This window comes from Cotesia glomerata, linkage group LG7 (assembly GCF_020080835.1).
Source record: "Cotesia glomerata isolate CgM1 linkage group LG7, MPM_Cglom_v2.3, whole genome shotgun sequence".
NCBI classification, from domain to species: Eukaryota; Metazoa; Arthropoda; class Insecta; order Hymenoptera; family Braconidae; genus Cotesia; species Cotesia glomerata.
This window is the reverse complement of record NC_058164.1, coordinates 10,202,956-10,223,827: the sequence shown is the minus strand read 5'-3', so window position 1 is coordinate 10,223,827 and position 20,872 is coordinate 10,202,956. Positions and strand designations below refer to the sequence as shown.

General features: G+C 25.7%; 6 protein-coding genes and 1 long non-coding RNA gene across 9 annotated transcripts; 3 read left to right on the top strand and 4 right to left on the bottom strand.

Moving 5' to 3' along the window:
• Positions 1-3,343: 3,343 nt before the first annotated feature.
• On the top strand, positions 3,344-5,936 carry LOC123268609 (protein TIPIN homolog). The gene is made up of 2 exons (XM_044733834.1): positions 3,344-3,485; positions 3,653-5,936. Exon 2 carries the CDS (start codon positions 3,826-3,828, stop codon positions 4,987-4,989), a length of 1,164 nt encoding a protein of 387 aa, XP_044589769.1. The 5' UTR covers positions 3,344-3,485; positions 3,653-3,825; the 3' UTR covers positions 4,990-5,936.
• LOC123268612 (U6 snRNA-associated Sm-like protein LSm6) lies at positions 5,085-5,820 on the bottom strand. The gene is made up of 3 exons (XM_044733841.1): positions 5,638-5,820; positions 5,379-5,469; positions 5,085-5,316 (listed from the first exon to the last, which is right to left on the bottom strand). The coding sequence occupies exons 2-3, from the start codon at positions 5,467-5,469 to the stop codon at positions 5,168-5,170; spliced, it is 240 nt and encodes a 79-aa protein (XP_044589776.1). The 5' UTR covers positions 5,638-5,820; the 3' UTR covers positions 5,085-5,167.
• Positions 5,937-6,207: 271 nt separating the features above from the next.
• Positions 6,208-9,653, bottom strand: LOC123269056. The gene is made up of 7 exons (XM_044734555.1): positions 9,406-9,653; positions 9,035-9,340; positions 8,866-8,951; positions 8,681-8,786; positions 8,468-8,598; positions 7,500-7,968; positions 6,208-6,215 (listed from the first exon to the last, which is right to left on the bottom strand). The coding sequence occupies exons 1-7, from the start codon at positions 9,506-9,508 to the stop codon at positions 6,208-6,210; spliced, it is 1,209 nt and encodes a 402-aa protein (XP_044590490.1). The 5' UTR covers positions 9,509-9,653.
• Positions 9,654-11,266: 1,613 nt separating this feature from the next.
• LOC123268610 (lysophosphatidylserine lipase ABHD12) lies at positions 11,267-14,686 on the bottom strand. Of its 3 annotated transcripts, none has more exons than XM_044733836.1 (8): positions 14,368-14,686; positions 12,886-13,004; positions 12,715-12,820; positions 12,442-12,641; positions 12,224-12,359; positions 11,868-12,147; positions 11,608-11,735; positions 11,267-11,527 (listed from the first exon to the last, which is right to left on the bottom strand). In XM_044733836.1, exons 1-8 carry the CDS (start codon positions 14,403-14,405, stop codon positions 11,488-11,490), a joined length of 1,047 nt encoding a protein of 348 aa, XP_044589771.1. In that variant the 5' UTR covers positions 14,406-14,686; the 3' UTR covers positions 11,267-11,487. The 3 variants fall into 3 exon arrangements, with proteins under 3 accessions (XP_044589771.1, XP_044589772.1, XP_044589770.1); XM_044733837.1 differs by lacking the exon at positions 14,368-14,686 and adding an exon at positions 13,990-14,091; XM_044733835.1 differs by lacking the exon at positions 14,368-14,686 and adding an exon at positions 13,407-13,605.
• LOC123268613 lies at positions 12,614-13,957 on the top strand. The gene is made up of 3 exons (XR_006510265.1): positions 12,614-12,964; positions 13,294-13,459; positions 13,598-13,957. It is a non-coding gene; the product is annotated as an uncharacterized LOC123268613 (long non-coding RNA).
• A 1,446-nt stretch (positions 14,687-16,132) lies between the features above and the next one.
• LOC123268606 (26S proteasome regulatory subunit 10B) lies at positions 16,133-18,855 on the top strand. Its single transcript, XM_044733831.1, has 6 exons — positions 16,133-16,421; positions 16,630-16,709; positions 16,784-16,823; positions 16,901-17,410; positions 17,497-17,760; positions 18,525-18,855. The coding sequence occupies exons 1-6, from the start codon at positions 16,325-16,327 to the stop codon at positions 18,713-18,715; spliced, it is 1,182 nt and encodes a 393-aa protein (XP_044589766.1). The 5' UTR covers positions 16,133-16,324; the 3' UTR covers positions 18,716-18,855.
• On the bottom strand, positions 18,777-20,071 carry LOC123268607 (tRNA (guanine-N(7)-)-methyltransferase non-catalytic subunit WDR4). Its single transcript, XM_044733832.1, has one exon. The coding sequence runs from the start codon at positions 20,012-20,014 to the stop codon at positions 18,845-18,847; it is 1,170 nt and encodes a 389-aa protein (XP_044589767.1). The 5' UTR covers positions 20,015-20,071; the 3' UTR covers positions 18,777-18,844.
• Positions 20,072-20,872: the final 801 nt, after the last annotated feature.

Sequence of the window (20,872 nt, the reverse complement as noted above, 5' to 3'; positions counted from 1 at the left end):
AAACGTTTTTTAAATGATTTTGCAAAACATAATTTATTTTTCCACAAATATAGATTTGTCTAGAAATTAATGGATGAAACATTGATTAAACATTATTGGGAGAATTTAAGAACATTTCTGGAACAATTTTGGGACAGATTTGGGACATTTTTTCGACATTTTCGGAACATTTTCAAAATATTTTTGGCACAGTTTTATAATATTTTTACAACAAACTTCGAACATTTTTAGAACTATTTTACGATAATTTTAAACAATTTTTGAATGATTTCAATGAAGATAATTTAGTTTGCACAGTTGTAGATTTGTCTTAAAATGCATGGATGAAAAATTTTAGGACATTTTTGGAACCATTTGTAATGTTTCTACAACAAACTTTGAACATTTCTAGAACTAATTCACGACAGTATTGAACGATTTTTGAATGATTTTAGAAAAGAGAATTTATTTTTGCACAGCTGTAGATTTTTCTAGAAACTAATGGATGAAACATTTATTGAACTTTTTTGGGACAATTTTAGGACATTTTTGGGACAATTTTGGAACATTTTCAGGACATTTTTTAAATATTTTTAAGACATTTTTTAAATATTCTTAGGACAAATTTGAACGTTTTTCAAATGATTTCAAGAAAGACAATTGTATTTTGCACAATTGTAGATTCATCGTAAGATCAATGGATGAAAAATTTTAGAACAATTTTAGGACATTCTTGGGTCAATTTTAGGATTTTTTTGGGACAAGACTGTAATTTTTCTACAAAAAACTTGAGACATTTTTAGAACAACTTTACGTCAATTTTGAACGATTTTTAAATGATTTCAGAACAATAATTTATTTCCGCACGGCTGTAGATTCGTCCTAAAATTAATCCAAAAAATGTTCCGAAAATGTCCTAAAATTGTCCCAAAAATGTCCTGAAATTGTCCTAAACATTTCCATGCATTAATCTTGCGATAAATTTATAACCGTGCAAAAATAAATTGTCTTTCTTAAAATCATTTGAAAAACGTTTAAAATTGTCCTAAAAATATTCAAAAAATGTTTTGAAAATGTCCTAAAATTGTCCCAAAAATTGTTATCCATTAATTTTATGATATATCTACAGCCGTGCAAAAAACGATTGTCTTTTTTAAAATCGTTTAAAGAACGTTAAAAATTGTCCTAAAAATATTTAAAAAATGTCCAAAAAATGTTTTGAAAATGTCCTGAAATTGTCCCAAAACTGTCCCAAAATTTTTTATCCATTAATTTTATGATGTATCTACAACCGTGCAAAAAACAATTGTCTTTTTTAAAATCGTTTAAAGAACGTTAAAAATTGTCCTAAAAATATTTAAAAAATGTCCAAAAAATGTTTTGAAAATGTCCAAAAATGTCCTAAAATTGTCCTAAAAATTTTCATACATTAATCTTACGATAAATCTATAACCGTGCAAAAATAAATAGTCTTTCGTAATGATTTGAAAAACGTTCAAAATTGTCCTAAAAATATTTACAAAATGTCCAAAAAATGTTTTGAAAATGTTCCGAAAATGTCGAAAAAATGTCCCAAATCTGTCCCAGAAATGTCCTTAAATTCTCCCAAAAATGTTTAATCAATGTTTCATCCATTAATTTCTAGACCAATCTACATTTGTGGAAAAATAAATTATGTTTTGCAAAATCATTTAAAAAACGTTTGAAATTGTAATAAAATTGTCATAAAATTGTAGAAATATTCTGAAAATCTTAAAAAAAAAATACTTCAAATCGACGAAAAATTACTTAAATGCACTATTTTAAAATCTCTGATTATTTCTAAGATGTCCCAAAAATGTCCCTCATTGTGTCACGTTTGGATGTCCCATGCTTGGGACAATTTTTTTTTACACGGGTTTGTTAAAAATGATTTCATAAAAAAATAATCATGTTTATTATCCAAGTTTGAAATCCTATTCGGCTCAAAGCATTGGTTCATCACTTTTCATATCTTCTTTATTAGCAAGTAACTAATGTTTGAAAATTACTAAAAAAAATAATTTCAAAAAATTCGTTTATACTTTTTTGAAATTTCTACATGTGAATTTTTTTTCTAAATTTTTTTCTTGGTGACTTATTTTTAGTACCCAAGTGTCACAAAAAAAATGTTGACTTTTTGAGAAATTTTATTTAACAAGAAGTCAGAAATTTATAATTGTCAACTTAAATTTAACAAAACATTAACAAAAAAAAGATTTGTGCCACTTTTGGGTAATAACAATTTTTTTTAGATAGAATTTCATAAGATTACAATTATTTTCAGAATTCATCAATTAGCTCCTGATTTAGCGTACCAGAGATGTCACTAAATGTTAAAAATATACATTAATAGATAAAGATAATAATACAAAGATAAGACAAGAATATACCAAAACAAATATAAAATATTTGGGATACTTACTGTAATAAAAATTTCGTAAATTTTTTCAATGTTTTTTTTTTAAATTTTCACCCCATGAAACATCAATAAAAATTCAACATATAAAAAATTGGTATAATTTTATTGAAGCATCGAGATAATTATGATTAAATAAATATATAGATCAAAATATTTCATCAATTACTGTTAAATAAAGACGAACGAACTTTAAAAACTGAAAACTGATGGGAAAATTATGATGTAAAATCAGCAGACTTCTGAAAATTTTTAAATTTTATTTAACATAAATTTAAACTTCTAATTTTTATTAATTTCTGAACGGAAAATTTATCTCAAATTTTTTTTATAAAAATTTGTCTGTTAAAAAAAGTTATATAAATTGTCAGATGTTTGCTTACTTCAGTGTCAATAAAAATTCGTTAGTTTCACAATAAATTCGAATTGAACTCATAATCGCTTTACTTCCGGCAGTAAATTTAAAATTTAATTAAACATTTTCAATAAGATGGAAAAGCTGAAGATAAATTTATTAATATTTGCATTTGATTAATCCAATATCTTTTAGTGAATGAAATATTAAATAACTCTTAATAATTAATCTGGTTAAATATTAAATAAAATTAATTTTGTCGATTTTTTAATGCTGCGCAAGCGCAACAGTCTCCAGTTACAAAAAATAAATATACACATATATAAATATTTTTATCGAAGAATTAAAGTTTAAATTGATTAACAATAAATCACAGTAAAAATATTGTAAAATATTTTAAATATGCCGGGGACTCCAATTAATAAAAGTAATGATAATGGTGTTGAGAAAGTGGATGATGGATTGCAAAATGGACAAAATCAACCTGAGCAACGAGACAGTTATCAACAACAAGGGCGTGAATTAACACAAACGGATAAATTGAATAAACGATTGTTAGAATCTGTATTGGAACGTATGAGTAAAACCGATGAGTTTAATAAATTTCTAGATTCTGAAGATTCTGTTGATAAAGAGGATGCAGATGAAGCTGAATTTTAATATTTGAATTAATAAAGAAAATATATACAAGCGGTCAAGTGAGGTTATCTTACGGTAAAAGTCAATTACGAATATTTATATAATTTTTTTGTTAATACTCAAATATGTAGTTAAATTATTAATTTGATTGAAGATATTCTCATTGATAAATTTAGTACAAACTATATTTAAAGTTACAGTTGTCATATTTTAACTCATGTTATTTCATTTTTGTCTTTTAGATTTGGCGAAGGCTTGCTTAACAGTCCACGTGAACGTGATAACATTTGGTAGATCTCTAGTGATAAATTTTTCAATATAGGTAAATAAAAATCGATTGTTGATAACATTTGTAAAATATAATTTAAAAACTCTTAACTGATACGATTGTTATCCAAGTTATACATACAAAAAAATGATTGATGATTTAAATGATGGAGTTGATCAAAGATCACTTTCGGAAGATGAAGGTCGAAATTCAGATAACAATGAAAATGAACCGATTAACAATGATCAACAAGACGATAATGAAAACAATGATGAAGCTGGTAGAAGAATTGATCCAAAGACTTCGAAAAAACGTATTGTTCGCAATCCTATACCAAAGTTAAATCCAGCAAGATTGAAAGGACCTAAAGGTGTGCATACTATTGAAGAGTATTTTAAAGGATTTAAATTTTACGGTAAAGGACATGAAAAACATGATTTGAATCGTGTTATGAAACGTTTGGAGCACTGGGGTCATAGATTATTTCCAAAATACCAATTTGATGATTTTCTTGAGAAACTTGAAGCTTTAGGAACTAAAAAAGAACTTCAAACATTCCTTACAAGGTATCGCAGAGACATGATGCTTGATGAAGTTATTATACGGGATGAAGATGATGCTGTTGATGAACGAGAAAAATCGCCAGAGCCAGTGGATGAGTTTGATTTACTTATTGCTGAACAAATTGAAAAGACCAAACAAGCAGCGACAACTGTTGAAACTACTCAACGTAATAATGATATTTTTGATTCACTTTTGAATTCACAGAGTCAAAAAATATCAAGTAGTAGTCAGCAAGTTAACAACAGTGAATCTAATAATACAACAGAGTCTGAAGAAGAAATTAAAAAGAGAATTGAGAGAAACAGACAGCAGGCCATTGAACGTAGACGAGCTAAATTACAACAAGATGGACAAATTAAAAGAGCTAAAACTTCAGATGCTTCCATTGCATCTCTTGAAATAGAAATTGCTGAAGAAGTATCACGTCCTTCTAACAATTTATCAGTAACAAATGAAAGTGATTCTAAGGTACAAACACCAGCTATAAACGATAAAGAACAAACTCCTACACTTACTGATGAAGAAATCAATTCTATTTTCAATTCTGACACTCAATCGTCGGATTATACCGATATTCAGAATACTGGAATGTTTAATGTGAATCAACAGCTTTCAAGTACAATCGATAATAATTTAAATAATACAAATGTTCCTAGGTCGTTATTAACTGACGAAGAACTTGAACGAGAAATTAATGAAGCAGTTACCCAGTTTGCTCAGCAAAAAAAACGAACACATTCAACTTGAAAATTTCATTATTGAGAGTGATGAATGTAATATCTTATTTTAATTCATTTTTTGTATATGTATTTTATAACTAAACTTTGATTAAAAAGAATTGATTATAAAAAAAATTTTTTTTTCTTTTATTATGAAAAAGCGATTAATTTACTTTTATAATAGAATGTATTTTGTAACAACATAATTAGGTTCGACGTCTTTGTGTGCTGATATAAAGAACATTATTTCCTCTGATGAATGCATCTCCATATTTATCTTTCAATTGTCCATTGACGTACTCTTCAGTTTGTTCGAGAGCAATATTCATGTATCCGTCAAGACAAGCCAATACTCCTGCAATCAATTAACACTTGAAATTATATATTCTTAATGTAAAAAAAAAAATTTTTAATTACCTCTGTAATCTACTCCGCTGTTTAATTTAACAACGACCGGTCTTCCATGAATTTGATGGATGAATTGTTGTAATGCTTCTTTTCTGCTCATCTAATTATAAATGATATTGATTAGTAATCATAAAAACTTTTAGTAAAAATATGAAAATTAATTTCAAGCTGTCAAAAAATATTTTATATTGACCCGGTATTGTAGGTTAGAATTACAAATTGAATAAGATTGTTAAAAAAAACAATAAAAAAAATTTTGACAATTTACCTTAATTATGTGTATTTATATGTATTTTTAAATAAATTGAAACGTTGTATTATGTATTATCTGTTCATAAACAGTAGGTATATGTATACGCTATATTGTCCTTTTATTATTGTCATGTATATACACACATCTATACAATGGAGTTTTTTTTTATTATTGAAAATATAAAAAAGGCTTGAACTAGAAGCTCACTCTACCGTATATTAGATAAATTATAAAGAACTCACATAAGACTCCCTCTGAAAGGTGAGTAAGTCCTACAAAATAACTTATACACTACGAAAATTAAAAATATAATAGATCACAAAAAAAATATTGACTTTTTGAAAGATTTTATTGATCAAAAAGTAAAAAATGAATAATTGTCATCTTAAATTGAACAAAATATTATAAAAAAAAATTTTGTGTCGCTTTTGGGATAGTCAGAAAAATGGATTTAATCATTTTTTTAAAGAAATTATATTAGAGAAGTTTTTGGATCACAATATTAATTCTTTAAAATAGTTCTTTTGCAATTAAAGAAATAAAAAGATATTGAGGTTGCCAGACTAGTAAAATGCTTTATAAACTCTAGATATCTGAAAGTAAATACTAAATTATTATTTTTAATAAGAAATCCCAAAGATATTGTAAATTATACGTTTTCATCAAATTTTATGAGAATTTCTTAATTATAGTAAGCGTAGGAATTTCTAGTGTATGAAATTATGCTAAAAAAATATTATAAAAAGATTTTTCGCAGAAATATATAAATAATATCCGTGGTTCTAAATGAATTGAATCACCTACTAATGCTTATTAATTGTGATTGTTGTAATTATTTTATTTATCTCTCATACTCATTCGCTCTTTAACATAAATTTATAACACACTCTTACATTTCTTTACCATTTAATAATATAAAGACTAGTCTAGTATTAAAATAAATATAAAATTGTAATTGTTGCGCACCAATAACAATTTATAAATTTATTCACAGACAAGCCTTTGCATTATTTTTTGGCGAGTACTCGCAGTGATTCTATTCTAAGTACACATAATTATTCTTAAAAATAAATAAATAAATAAATAATTAAACTTATACCTAACCGATCGATCGATTAACTCATAAATAAATAACTAACAATTAAACTAAAATTTTTAAAATGAGAGATAACGACAATTATTAAATAAGTGCGATCCATAAAATTGTAGTTATTTCGTCAAGAAGAAATTATTTTATCAATTATTTAAATCTTTTATTATCAAATAAAAATGAATAATAAAAATCCGTAAGAATTATTTATAAAGTCAAAAAATCATTGTTTTTTGGACTTTGATAAATATATTACTTACTCTCGATTATTTTTATTATATTTTTATTTGATAATAAAATGTAAAAAATTAACAAAATTGATTACTCATTTTATAAACAAGTAATTAAGTGAAATTGATTTTAATTAATCACTACAATCTTATGGATTTACATGATTATTAACATTTAAACTATAAACGATCATAACATCACATTTTACTTGTAAAAATATTACCCATACCTTTTGCATAAACAAGTTACTATAATTTGTATATCAATTAAACTTATTATAAATATTTATTAATTAGCGTAATTTTATGACTAGCTAAAAATTTAGAGTAAAAAAATAAATATAAATAAACTATGATGGCAAACATGAAATGAGTTTAGTAATGAAGTGAAAATAAAAAAATAAATTATGCTAATTAATAAATATAAAAAATAGATTTGTTTAATTAATAACAATAATTCAAATTATTGTAATTATCATAATTATTGTAATTATCACAATTATTGTAACTATCCCAATTATTGTAATTATCAAAATCATTGTATTTATTACAATTATTGTAATTATCACAATCATTGTATTTATTACAATTATTGTAATTATCACAATCATTGTATTTATTACAATTATTGTAATTATCATTATCGTTATTAATAGATTCAGCTGGACGAGCCAGCAGATTGACAGCGAGACATCTACCTCGTTTGTTCCAGAGAACGTAAGGATGATTGCTTCCAGAAACCATTCTGGCATCCAGCTGGAACAAGTCCCACTCTGTGTCCAAATTTGGATTGGTCATGTGGGTGGAGAAATCCACTAAACCATAGTTATTACTGGAAGCGAAGTATCTTAAGTAGTTATTGAAACAACGGAGCGCTTCTAGCTTATTGCCGTTGGAATAGACCCCCAGGTTGGCCAGTGGTGGAATGGTACATAATTTTATTGCATCACGTGAAAAAGCGAACCGCAAATGCAATAAATTTATCATATCGTGAAAGTCCCACTTCATTTCATCAAATGAATGACTCTAGTTATCAAGAAAAAAAAATAATAATATTAATAAATATTTCGTTAAATAAAAATTTTTATACGATTTCATATGAAAACAAATCCTAAATCCGGAAGATTATTGTGGAAACAATAAATGTGTAAAAAAAAAAAAGTTATGTACACATTAGCTAGAATCGAGTAGGAATTTCAATGCCAATATATTATTATGTTATATGTTATTTAAAAACTAAAATAACTACTCAATGACATCAGTTTAACAATTTCACTAATATTTTCCATAGAAAAAATTATTGTGATTCTATTGAAATTGATTATTTTTTCACTTATGAACATGAATTAAAATTATTAATATCAAGAATTTTTCTACTAATTACAATAGTTATTTTAAAGCCAATAGTTAATTTTATTTATAATCTCAATTTTTTTAAGTATTATGAAAATATTATTAAATCGATTTTTTTAATTTGACTAAAATTTATTAAATTTTTCATTAAACAAAGTAAAAAAATAATTACCTTGTAGACGTCTTCAGCTCCAATTAATATAATAATTTTATTAGACATCGATTTGATACGGCGAATCTTGTTGGTGAGCGCACGAATCGTCAGTCCAGAAATACACAATCCACAATGAAGAGCTGTGCATGCTAAATAAATTTACATACCAAATCAAAAATTATTCTTACTATCAAAAATCTAAAAATAAAATCAAAGAACACTAATTCTTACGAGCTTTTCTCCAGATTGGACGTCTTAAATTGCGAATTGCGAGTTGTAAAAAGAAATCGTCACCGATCAACTGTTGACCGTTCATCAAGGGTTCGTGAACATGTAACTATAAAATCAGAAAGTTTATAATAACAAATAATAAATAATAAAAGAAAAAATGATTATCATTAATAAAAAAAACCTACTAAATCCCGAGGAGGATCTTCAATTCTTATGGGACTCTGGTTGTCATCGTCGTACGCCGTTGATTCATACGCAGAATCCTCTCCCTCTGATAAATTAAAAGTAAAAATAAATAAATAATTATTATTTATTAACTAAAATATTCAAAAATAAATAATGAATAATAATTACCAGAGATAAAATTACTAAACGCTGGATGAGTTTTTTTAGCTTGTTTGGGTGGTTGTGGTTGGTTGTTGTTAAGTCGGGTGAGACGATCCTTTCGTTTTCGATCAGGTCGAATCACTTCATCTTTTTGCTTCCTCACAAGGTCATCGATGTGCGCCATGCGTCCTAGATCCACAACCCTGTAAACAACCTCTCCAACCTCGTTCCTTTCTGTTCTTATGCCGTTAAAATTACGAAACATGTCGTGAAGAGAGTTGTAACCTAAGTGAAGGTATGGGATAAAATCACCCGTTTGACGGTGATACTCATCTGTAACAAAAAAAAAAAAAAAATTTATTAACTAAAGACAATATGCGACAAAAAAAAATAGTTACCATCAATTTTGTTAATTGGTATCCCGCCCTTATTTGAGATGATCAAAGCTTTGATGAGAGATTTTACTTCTTTGAGCTCGTAACTTTCATTTGTAGGAATCATCTTGATTGTTTATTTATTTATATTATTATAATTTTATTTTATAAAACAACGCAACGTAAGAATAGGTTTTTTAACTAATAGGACAATTAGGCGTTGTTACTACTGAATGGTTCGCAGGTGAGTGAAGACTGAAGACACGAAAACACGAAAAACAAGAATCAATGAACTAATGTAAGAAATTATTATGGTGTAGGTAATGTAATAAAAGTGGGGAAAATTCTTGATGGATGATCTAATCATTAAACAATGTTGAATTGACTTTAGTAAGTTTGTTGTAGTTATTTAAGTAAATAAATAAAAAAAATCTAATCCGATTTATTCACTTCTACAAGTAAATCCTTGTATTTACACGGCGTGAATTTACCAGACTCTTTTTTAAAAAGAGCAGCTATTTCCTTTTTTAAATTATTATTTAAATTAGAATTAAGCAAAAAATTATTATGATTTAAGAAAAAACTCTGATACCGAAAAATTATTTCTAAAATTTTCATGGTCTTGACTCAATACAAAAAATTCTTAAATCAAATAATCTACTTAAACTAAGAACAATTTTATAATTCAAGAATTTGTCTGCTTGATTAGTTTTTTCTTGGTCTAAGATGTTTTCTCTTGAATCATGTCAACTCTTCTATGAGTTTTAAAATTACCTGAAACAAAAATAGAAGATTTTAGATTGAAGAAGAACATTTTGTTGGAGGAAAATATATTGAATTTTTTATTTTTGCGAAGTGAATTCTTCTTTAGGACTCAGAAAATAACAGACAATTAACAGTCGCTCCTGATGAATACAAATTCAAGAAACGTTTTGCCTTACAAAAAAAATAATTTTTACCGAAAAATCTATTACGCATAAATAAAGTAACAGATTTGTTAAAAATCAATTTCAACTATAAATTATTTAATTATGAGTTTCATTTATATTTAATATAGTAAATGTATTTTTAGTAATTTTATGTAACTAATTACATTTTGAAAACATTTTTGTATAAACTATTATAAAACTTCCGCAATATTTAACCGCATGCTCTTTTTTGAAAACTTAATTTTATTTGATTTAAAAATTTATTTGATAGGTAATAAGAATAAGGAAAAAAAAAATTTTTGAAAATACATATTATTGTGGCATCTCTTGCGGTTTTCATGACATCAAGATATTTATATTTTCAACATTATTTATACCTATTCTGTTTGAATATAGTGAGAACGAAGTTACTATTTAGCATGATTATTATTGCAATAAATAAATTAAAAAGTTTAAACTGGATCTGTCCCGACAAACATGTATTATGATTTAGAAGTTCTGTACGAAAATACTATAGAAATAGAATCATAGTTTTTCGGACAGATGAAGCTTCTTAACAAACCTCTGGATCATTAGTTAAGTACACAGCATTACACATAGACTGCATGGAAAATATAAGATTCAGTAAAGGTGCTGATTGAAAATTATCACGCGGATTTGTAAAAAAATTTATTCATTTCATAATTTTAAGAACTTCACGACACACTTTATTATAAATACAATTTTAAATATAATAAATTAATTTATACACAAATGTAAATAATTTCACAAGGGTTATAATTATATGTTGACACAATAGATACTATAAGATTTCTAGAATACTTTCTAGAAGACTTCACTCAAAAAATATTATTCTAATAGATTAAATTTATCTATTTTTCATATTGTAGATCTCATGTGGAGTAAGTTATTAATTAACACCAAGAGAGCCAATAGTTAAATTGTTTTGCCGACTATACTTTAATCAACCACTTAAAGTAAAAAATAAATAACAATTTCTAATTTATCTTAAAAAAAATATAATTTTCTAATCTCAGTTGTATTTTTTCCTAAGTAATTCTACTGAGAAAAATAATTATATTCTCTTTAAATCACTCAAAATATAAAATGGACGAAACCATCATATTCTTTGGATTTGATGGACACACTTATACGATGCTAGACTTATTAAAGCATTTCATTGAACTTGATTTTTTACAGATTGTAATACAAAGTTCCTGAAATAAATAAATAATTATTAATTAATATCGCTCTTTAATTTTATGAGCATTAATATTATATTTTTATTAATACATACTGTATAAGTGACGGTAATGGTTTGTATCGGCATATATATTTATGACCAAGCTCTAATGACGCATTTATTCTAACCATTTGAACTTGTTCCGTATCATTCCCATGTGTCTTCAAAGTTTCTTCATATAACTTAAATAATAAATTGTAAGTGAGTTAATCAATTTTCGTTTGAATTTAAATATTTTTATCAAAAATTTTAACTATGGATATTTATTTAAACATTTATCTATATTAATAAAGTTTTGAAATAAATTATTTTACCTTTTCACCTAGATTAAATGGTACAACACTATCGTCTTCAGCATGTAATATCATTATGGGACATTTTATATTAGCACTATGCTTATCAGACTCAAACCTTAAATTATTTCCATAAAACGGCTGCACAATTATCCAATCAAACCATGGTAAATGTCTAAATATTTGAGCAAAAGGGTGACATCGTAATTCATCAGCAATATTATTAAAAGGAGATTCTAAAAATAATCCTGCAGGATGTATATTTTCGGCAGCTAATAAATCTAAAGCATGGCAGGACACTCTACAACGAGAATAAATATTTATTGAGTATTATTTAGCGGTTAATTTCATTATTATTTAAATTATTAGTGTTATACCCAGTTCCAAGTGAATGACCCCACACAAAAACAGGCGCACTGTTGTTAACTTTATTCATTACCCAGCGTACTACGTATTTACTATCAGTAACAACTCCAATTTCTGATAACTCAGCAGGGTCACTATCACCGTAGCCTAAAATAGAAAATAAATTTATCCAATCGTATTATGTAAATATTATGTAAACTTTATATTTATCGTCAATAATAACACTTACTTCGATAATCGAAAGCAATTAAATGATAATCTAGATCTTGGAATACTTTGTATAATTCGATTCTATGACTACTTCCTCTGTTTCCGCTATTGCCATGCATATATAAAAATACTGGTTTACTTGCATTTGCTAAAGTTGCTTCAAAGTACTCGTCATTGAGTATTGTAGAGTCATTGAGTAAAGATCGAGGTAGCATTTGCCTATTATAAGTAATAATTATCATTTGTTAATATTGTTAAAATTACAAAAACAATTAAAATTTTATATTTTTACCATGCTCCAATTTTAACATTCTCATCAGTGTGTAAATAAAAATTCCTTACACCTTCCAATCCAATTGACTCTGGTTTTTCAAAGTCTAGACTAGGTGGCCAGTGTACTAAAAAATAATAAATATTAAACTATCAGTTTATAAATAATGTAATATGTAATATAAAAACTTACCGAAATTTAAAAAAAGTATTTTACGTTGGAAACTGTATGAGTAATGAAATATAAACGGACAAATACCAAATATAATTATGTAAGTAATAATAATTATTTTTATAGTCCATAGTGCGGCTCTGTGAAAATACAAAGTAACTTATCAGTTATTATTATACATGCAAAGTAAATTATTATACTATTAAATTTTTTTTTGTTTTGTAATTATTTATATGAGGTTACAAAATTGTGATTATACAAAAATCCAATGAATGAATAAATATTCATAAATTTTTTATCAAAAACATACTGTCTAAAATAAATTTATCAAATAAAAAGAGTAGAAAAGTTGATAGTATAAAAATACTCTAAATACCATAATTAATTATTTAATACAAAATTTTTTTAAATATTTCTGTATTTTTGTAGATGACGCAATAAGGATGAAAAAAAAGAATATATTTAAAATGCTTTTAAAATAATCATGACAAACGATGAATAACATGATTTTGCAATTTAAAATCAAGTATAAGTCAACTTACATTCCCATATACCAAATATCAAGGATGACGAATGGCACGAAACCAGCTAAGAGGTATATCCATTGCATTTTGTTAGTAATAATTTACAACCCAAAAAATGTGTTTTATTAAAGCAGTAGAGAATCCTTATATTAATTTTTTTTTGTTTATTTTTTGTTAATACAAATGACTATGTATTATTTTTTTAATAGTGTTGTATAGATTAATCCGTAAATATTTGAAGAACCAAGTACTAACCGCGGATTAAACCATCAACAAGAGCTATTGTCAACGTGCAACCTATGAAAAAAATCAATCAAGTAAAGCAAGCAGTTCCATGTGGCATTAAAAAAGTGTGAATAAAACTAGTATATGTATAAGCATTAATGATTTACAGTGAATCACTACATTAAACGTCATAATGACAACATAAACAATGTACTTCTTATAAGTAGTTATTGTTTGCATTTAAATACAAATTAAGAATATATACATTTATGTTTCAAAGTGTAGTACAAAGAGTTTAAAACTCTTTTTGTTATTAATATTAAAATTAAAAAATATTTATTTTCTATTGTTGTTAAAATGTTAATAATTAAAGTACCTGTATGATTTCATTCTTGTATAACTAGATAAATCCAAGCACTGAACATTTCAAAACTTAATACCATTAATTACTGTTAATATCATTAAAAGCTTATAAAAAATATATTTTTTATTTACTATCACAGACAAAAGTTCAAAAAGTCATAGATCATTAAATATTATTTATGAAAACATATTTTATGAATTATTTTGATTTAATATAATCAGTACAATTTTAATAATAAAACATCTTATTAATGATTATACGTAACTTTATTATTCAATACAACTGAGTAGTGTTATGAAAAAAAATTTTTCAATTAGAACTTGTAACAATTTGTTGTTGTAAATTGTTGTTTAGCCAGTACTTTAAGTGCAGAATGAAAATAAAATATACCTTTTAAATGTACGTTTTTTTAAAATCCAATATACCATTATTTTGAAGAAAATTGAAATATATTTATGAAATACAGAATATGGATATATAATTGATAAATATATAGCTTTATATGTAGGCACATATATACAACAACCAAGGCTCACTGAGGCTCACTTTGTGATGAAATATATAAAAAAAATATTGGGTTGTCAAGTCAAACCATGTCGACGATAAACGCCATCTGAAGTATTATCAAGATTTTATTTCGATAAATAGCAGAGGGAAAGAAAATTATAATTATAAAAGAAAGTTGATTGAAAATTACAAGTTTTTATGTGCTCACAGTTAGGTAAAGTTAAGTAATCTGAGAAAAAAAAATAAACAACTGAGTTGAGGCAATATATTTTTTTTACATTGCACGTTGAGTAACGGTGCAAATAAAATTTTTGCTAAGAGAACAAAAAAATAATTTTTTAATGAAAATAAAAATCAAAAAAATTAATTCAATAAATAATTGTTACTTTTTAAACTTGAAAATATGATAATTAAAATATAATAATAATAATATTACTGATTTACATTTATTTTAACAAAATTTTATTGTGAACTAAAATTTTAGGAATTGCTAACAAATTTTTTATAATAATAAAAAAATTAAGAAATTTTTATGTATTACAAATAAACATGTGTAATCTTTAAAAGTTAAAGCATTATAATACCATAAAATAGTCAAAGTAGAATAATTAATTTTGTTTAAAAAATATACATAGAATGTTCAATACTGGATACTTTCTATATACTTTCCATATGTTATTTCTGTATTTTTAAAAAAGTCACATGTATACACGATTTTTATTTCTTGAATTAATAAACCGAATCATAGTCAACGAATTACGATACTAAAATTAGTAAACATCTTACAATTTTTGGAATTGTAATAAATCAATTATTATAAAAAAATATTTTTATAATTCACACTAATAATTTTTTACAATTTCTGTAAGTGGAATTTTTTTGCTAAATTTTTTTTATTATAATTTGATTGTTATAAAAATCTAAAAAATTGTTAGATGTCTGTTCAATGAGGTACCATCAAAGAATTTGTTATTTTTACTACCCCCTGGTTAACAATACTGATTGAAAAGAAATGAAAAGCGGTCACACTCCATGCAAACTCTATATCTATAGTTACAAACAAAAGAATTGAAATTATTGAAAATAATTCAAATTTCATCATTTTCAATTCTTCTCAATTAATATTTTTAAACAGGGCCATAATTTTTGGTTTTATATTTTTATAGCTATAAAATTTTTTAATTTTCAGTACACAAAATAAAATCAGACGATATTAAACTTGCAGAAAAAATACATACGGCATTGTTATTGATTTTCCGTGAGTAAAATATAACTTATTAATTTATTTTTACTTGAAAAGCGAAAGCAAAACAAGAAATTAAAGATACTTTCAAAATTATATGATTTAACTTCAAAATGAAATTTGTGTGTAATAATAATTATTATCATTTACTTGATATAAAGAATATATTTTTTGATTTGATATTCTCTAACTCATTTAAATAATAACTCATTTTAAATAATAATTAAGAATTTACCTGTTACACAAGTAAAGAACATTTTTTAGATCTTAGACTCTTACGCCATCTCTCAATCTTCGCTATGAAATAAAATAATTCAAAAAATTGTTTAATAAATATTCATTAAACCTAAAATTAGTAAATGCTTAATTTTCTGCTTAATATTTAATCAATTTTTTTTTGTTATTATAGATATAAAAAAAACCATTTCTAATAATATTTAATCCATAATTTTCAAGATATTTATTATAGTCTCCACCGTCTCCACAGTTTCTGGATTTGGACACTCACAGTCAGTTTCTCGTTGTTACCCGTCTCTAAAGCTGATCCCTCTGGTTTGATTATACGGATCATCATTATACAGCAAAATAGAACAGAAAATGGCAGCAGCAATGGATCCCGTCCGGGAAAAAGCTCTGCAAGATTATAGAAAAAAGCTTATGGAACACAAAGAAATTGAGTCACGGCTAAAAGAAAGTATGTATAATATTTTATGTATAAATTAATTCATTTACCGTGTATATTTCGTTTTCAATTTGTGACTTTTGTGGTCATTAACCTCACAACTTGGATCATGATTCTGTCAATTTTTAAATAACTTCATATAAACAGTTGTTTGATACAAATGCAATTTCTATAAATGTACTTGAATGCATTCAAAATTCGATAATTTATTATTTTTCAGTGCGAGAACATCTCAAAGACCTTACCAAACAATATGATAAATCGGAAAATGATCTTAAAGCACTCCAAAGTGTAGGCCAGGTCAGTAGTAATTTATTTTTTATTTTTTTTTTTTACCTGAAAATGAATAAAAAAAAGTAACATTTTCTTTTTAGATTGTTGGAGAAGTATTGAAGCAGCTGACTGAAGAAAAATGTAAGATTTAAAAAGAATTGAATTATAAAACAATATAATCATTTGATCAATTTCATAATGTTTTCTATTTATTTCAGTTATTGTCAAAGCGACCAATGGTCCACGTTATGTCGTTGGATGTAGACGTCAACTGGATAAAAATAAATTAAAGTCAGGAACCAGAGTAGCTCTTGATATGACTACTTTGACTATTATGCGGTATTTGCCCCGCGAAGTTGATCCTTTGGTCTACAATATGTCTCACGAAGATCCTGGTGATGTTACATATTCAGCTATCGGAGGATTAAGTGAACAGATTCGTGAGTTGCGAGAGGTTATAGAGCTGCCTCTATTGAATCCAGAACTCTTCCAACGAGTAGGAATCACTCCACCAAAAGGATGTCTTTTGTATGGACCTCCTGGAACTGGAAAAACATTGTTGGCCCGAGCTGTTGCTAGTCAACTTGATGCTAATTTCCTCAAAGTTGTCTCCAGTGCTATAGTTGATAAGTACATTGGAGAATCTGCTCGACTGATTCGAGAAATGTTTAATTATGCTCGCGATCATCAGCCTTGTATTATATTTATGGATGAAATTGATGCTATTGGTAAATTATTTTTAATATTTATATTTTTAAATAAGTATCAATAACTTAGAATTTAAATAGTATTGATACGATCATTTTTTTTTTAGGTGGTCGACGATTTTCTGAGGGTACTAGTGCGGATCGTGAAATTCAAAGAACCCTTATGGAATTATTGAATCAAATGGACGGTTTTGACTCTTTGGGTCAAGTTAAAATGATCATGGCGACTAATAGACCAGATACTCTTGATCCAGCTTTGTTACGGCCAGGAAGATTAGATAGGAAAATTGAAATTCCGTTGCCTAATGAACAGGCACGTTTGGAAATTCTTAAAATTCACGCACTTCCAATCGCTAAGCATGGAGAAATTGGTAAGGAATTTTAATTATCATTAATATGATTAAAAATTACCTGTGTTATTGTAATATCAAGATGATTAATTCTTAAAAACTTTCAAATTTACTGAATGGTTTAAATTTTGACAAGTTACTAACAAATTACCAATGAAACAAGTAATCAAAAATAATAATTTGTCGAGTCAAATTAATAATTAATATTTCAATAAATTTAGAAAAATATGTAGTATAAAAGGGCTTATCTATTCAAGTCTAATTTAAATGAAAAAAAATTATTTTTGTAATTTTTTATTTTATGTTCACTAAATTTAATTCTGCGAAAAATGATTGAAAATTTTTAAATTTTTAAAAAGTTATTCAAGTCAGGAAATAGATAAATATTTTGTTAATATCCAATACCTGAATTGAAATATATATATGCGTATTATCTATGTGGCTTATACAATATATGTTTGTGAAAAACAAATATGTCCCTTATATTTTAATAAATTATGCGCATATGTGTAATATAAGTTTTCCCCTTTAGATCCAAGCATATATGCCAACATATATGTTTAGATATACTTATCTTTTGCATATATATATTTTTCCACGCAGGTAATAAGATTGAATTTTTCATTTTGTAAATTCTCTTAACTCGTGTATCATCAATTAGAACTTTAAGAAATTGTCGATCAGCATAATATGGTTAAAAAAAAAAAAGTTCGATCGTAAAGCACGCTCTAAAGCTTCGCATCATGAGTCGTGCAATTATAGTATTAAATATTGATTTATTACAGATTATGAAGCAGTTGTTAAACTATCGGATGGATTCAATGGAGCTGATCTGCGTAATGTCTGCACAGAAGCAGGGTTGTTTGCAATTCGTTTAGAACGAGAATATGTTATTCAGGAAGACTTTATGAAAGCCGTCAGAAAAGTTTCTGACAACAAGAAGTTGGAGTCTAAGTTGGACTACAAACCAGTATAATTTTTTTATTAAGTTTTCTTATATCTATGTGTTTAATTATAATAATAATTTCAATAAAAAATAGTGGTTTTTTCACAATTTATTTGTATTTGAACAATTATATACAGAATAACAAACATACAAAGTTATCTACTCAATTACACTTGTCAATCGACTTTTTTTTCTTTCTTGATATTCTTGAATCGTGTCGAATTTCCTCTTATAAAGAATAGGGTAAAAATTTAATTTATTAACATTACTTCTCAATAATCTCCACGACTCATTTACCTTATTAAGATTGTCAGTAATTTCAGTATTTTCAACAAAAATTTCATTTTGAAGATCAAAAACTTTAAATCCATCGTCAAATAATAGCCACAATTGTTCTTGGTGAAATACGCACTCGAGTGGTTCATTTTTTTCATCAATTTTTTGTTTAAAGTTAACAGTTAATCCGCTAGTGAGAGTGCCACTAACATGGTAAATAATAATATTACCATTACCATAAAAACTTGACATCAAAATTGAACAATTATCATCAACTTTTGTAAGTCTCAAATATTTCACTGGCAATTCATCAACGACTTCAGTCAATTCTAAGTTACGCAAATTTTCATTAAGTTTATAAATATCATTTTCATTAATTTTATCTTTGTAACTGATAGATTTTATTTCAATTCCATTTTTGAAATCCCAAAATTTAAAAGCTCCATCTCCGCCAGCAGATACTAAAACATCGAGATCATGCGGTAGTTCGACAATATTATTCACAAATTTAGTATGTCCTAAGCAATATGATTGAATATTATAAGCATTGGGAAATTTAGATACTCGAATTTTTTCATCTCGATCAGCCGTAATAATAAATTCATTATTCTTAGTCACTAAAACATCTAGTAGCATAGATAAATGTCCAAGAATTAATGTTCCATCTTTAGAATCATCAACAGTTGAATTGCGGTACAGGTAAGCATCACCAGATTTATCAGCAACTACTATATCATTGTTTGGAGTAAATTGAACTTTACTAGCCGCTCTAATTAGTGTTTTGTTAAACACAAGAAGATTATCAGCACGTTTAAAAAGACACAGTTGCTTACGATTAGTGCAAACACAATAATATTCTCCATCAGGTGAAAATGTTATTGAGGTTATACCATGACATGCTTCAATATCAAGATTGTTATGAAGTTTAACATTATTGCTGATTATTAATTTTGGAAGTTCTATTGATAATTCAATTTTAGTCTTGTAGTTGTATGATATAACGTTATCACCACTGCACAAAATTATATTTGAATTAAATACTGAAACACTCATGTTTGTAGTTATAAACAACACATGCTGAAAAAATTAATACGTCATGAAAATAAACTATGATTAATTATACTTAGTATACTTTGAATATATATTTGTAGTGGTTGACACCCCAAAAGTTTCTATAGTTTGTGGAAAAAAAAATATATCTATTAATTTATTTAAAAACAAATTAATTTTAATGGTATGAATTTAAAATTTAAATTTATAAAATATAATGTTTTTATTATATTTATAAGAAATTTTGTTCAGAAATATTTATTTGTAAAGCAAACTACTCGTGTAACAAATACACTTAAATTCCAGAAGATAGTTAAATTTGTTATGAATAATTAAAACTTAAGAGAAGTTAACTTTTTTGGTTGTTTTTTTTTTTTGTAAGAAAAAAAAATTATAACTTTTTGAATTTACATTTAATTAAAAAATACAGAATTTGAATTTTCATAAAGATTGTTAAAATTTTAATGTGAATATTCAAAAATCATAAAAAAAGTTTCGGTTAAAAAAAAACCTATTACTTACTTAATAATAAAATCATTAGACATTGTAAAGTTTCTTTTTCACTGTTACTAAAAAACAAAATATATAAGTTTATAATAAATACATCGAAAAAACTAGTATTTTTACATTAAAATATAAATTTATAACTTTTTTGTGTATACACATGTATTTATTTTTTTTCTATAATAATCTATGATGTATCTTAAAAAAATGTAAAATATTTTGTATTTTTAACATAATTAATTGTACCGTTATTAAAATATTTAATTTGCATTATATATTTATATAATAATCCATAAGTATATAAATAGACACCCTTTACTAATGCCGGTACGGTTAATTCTAATTTCCCCAGATAAT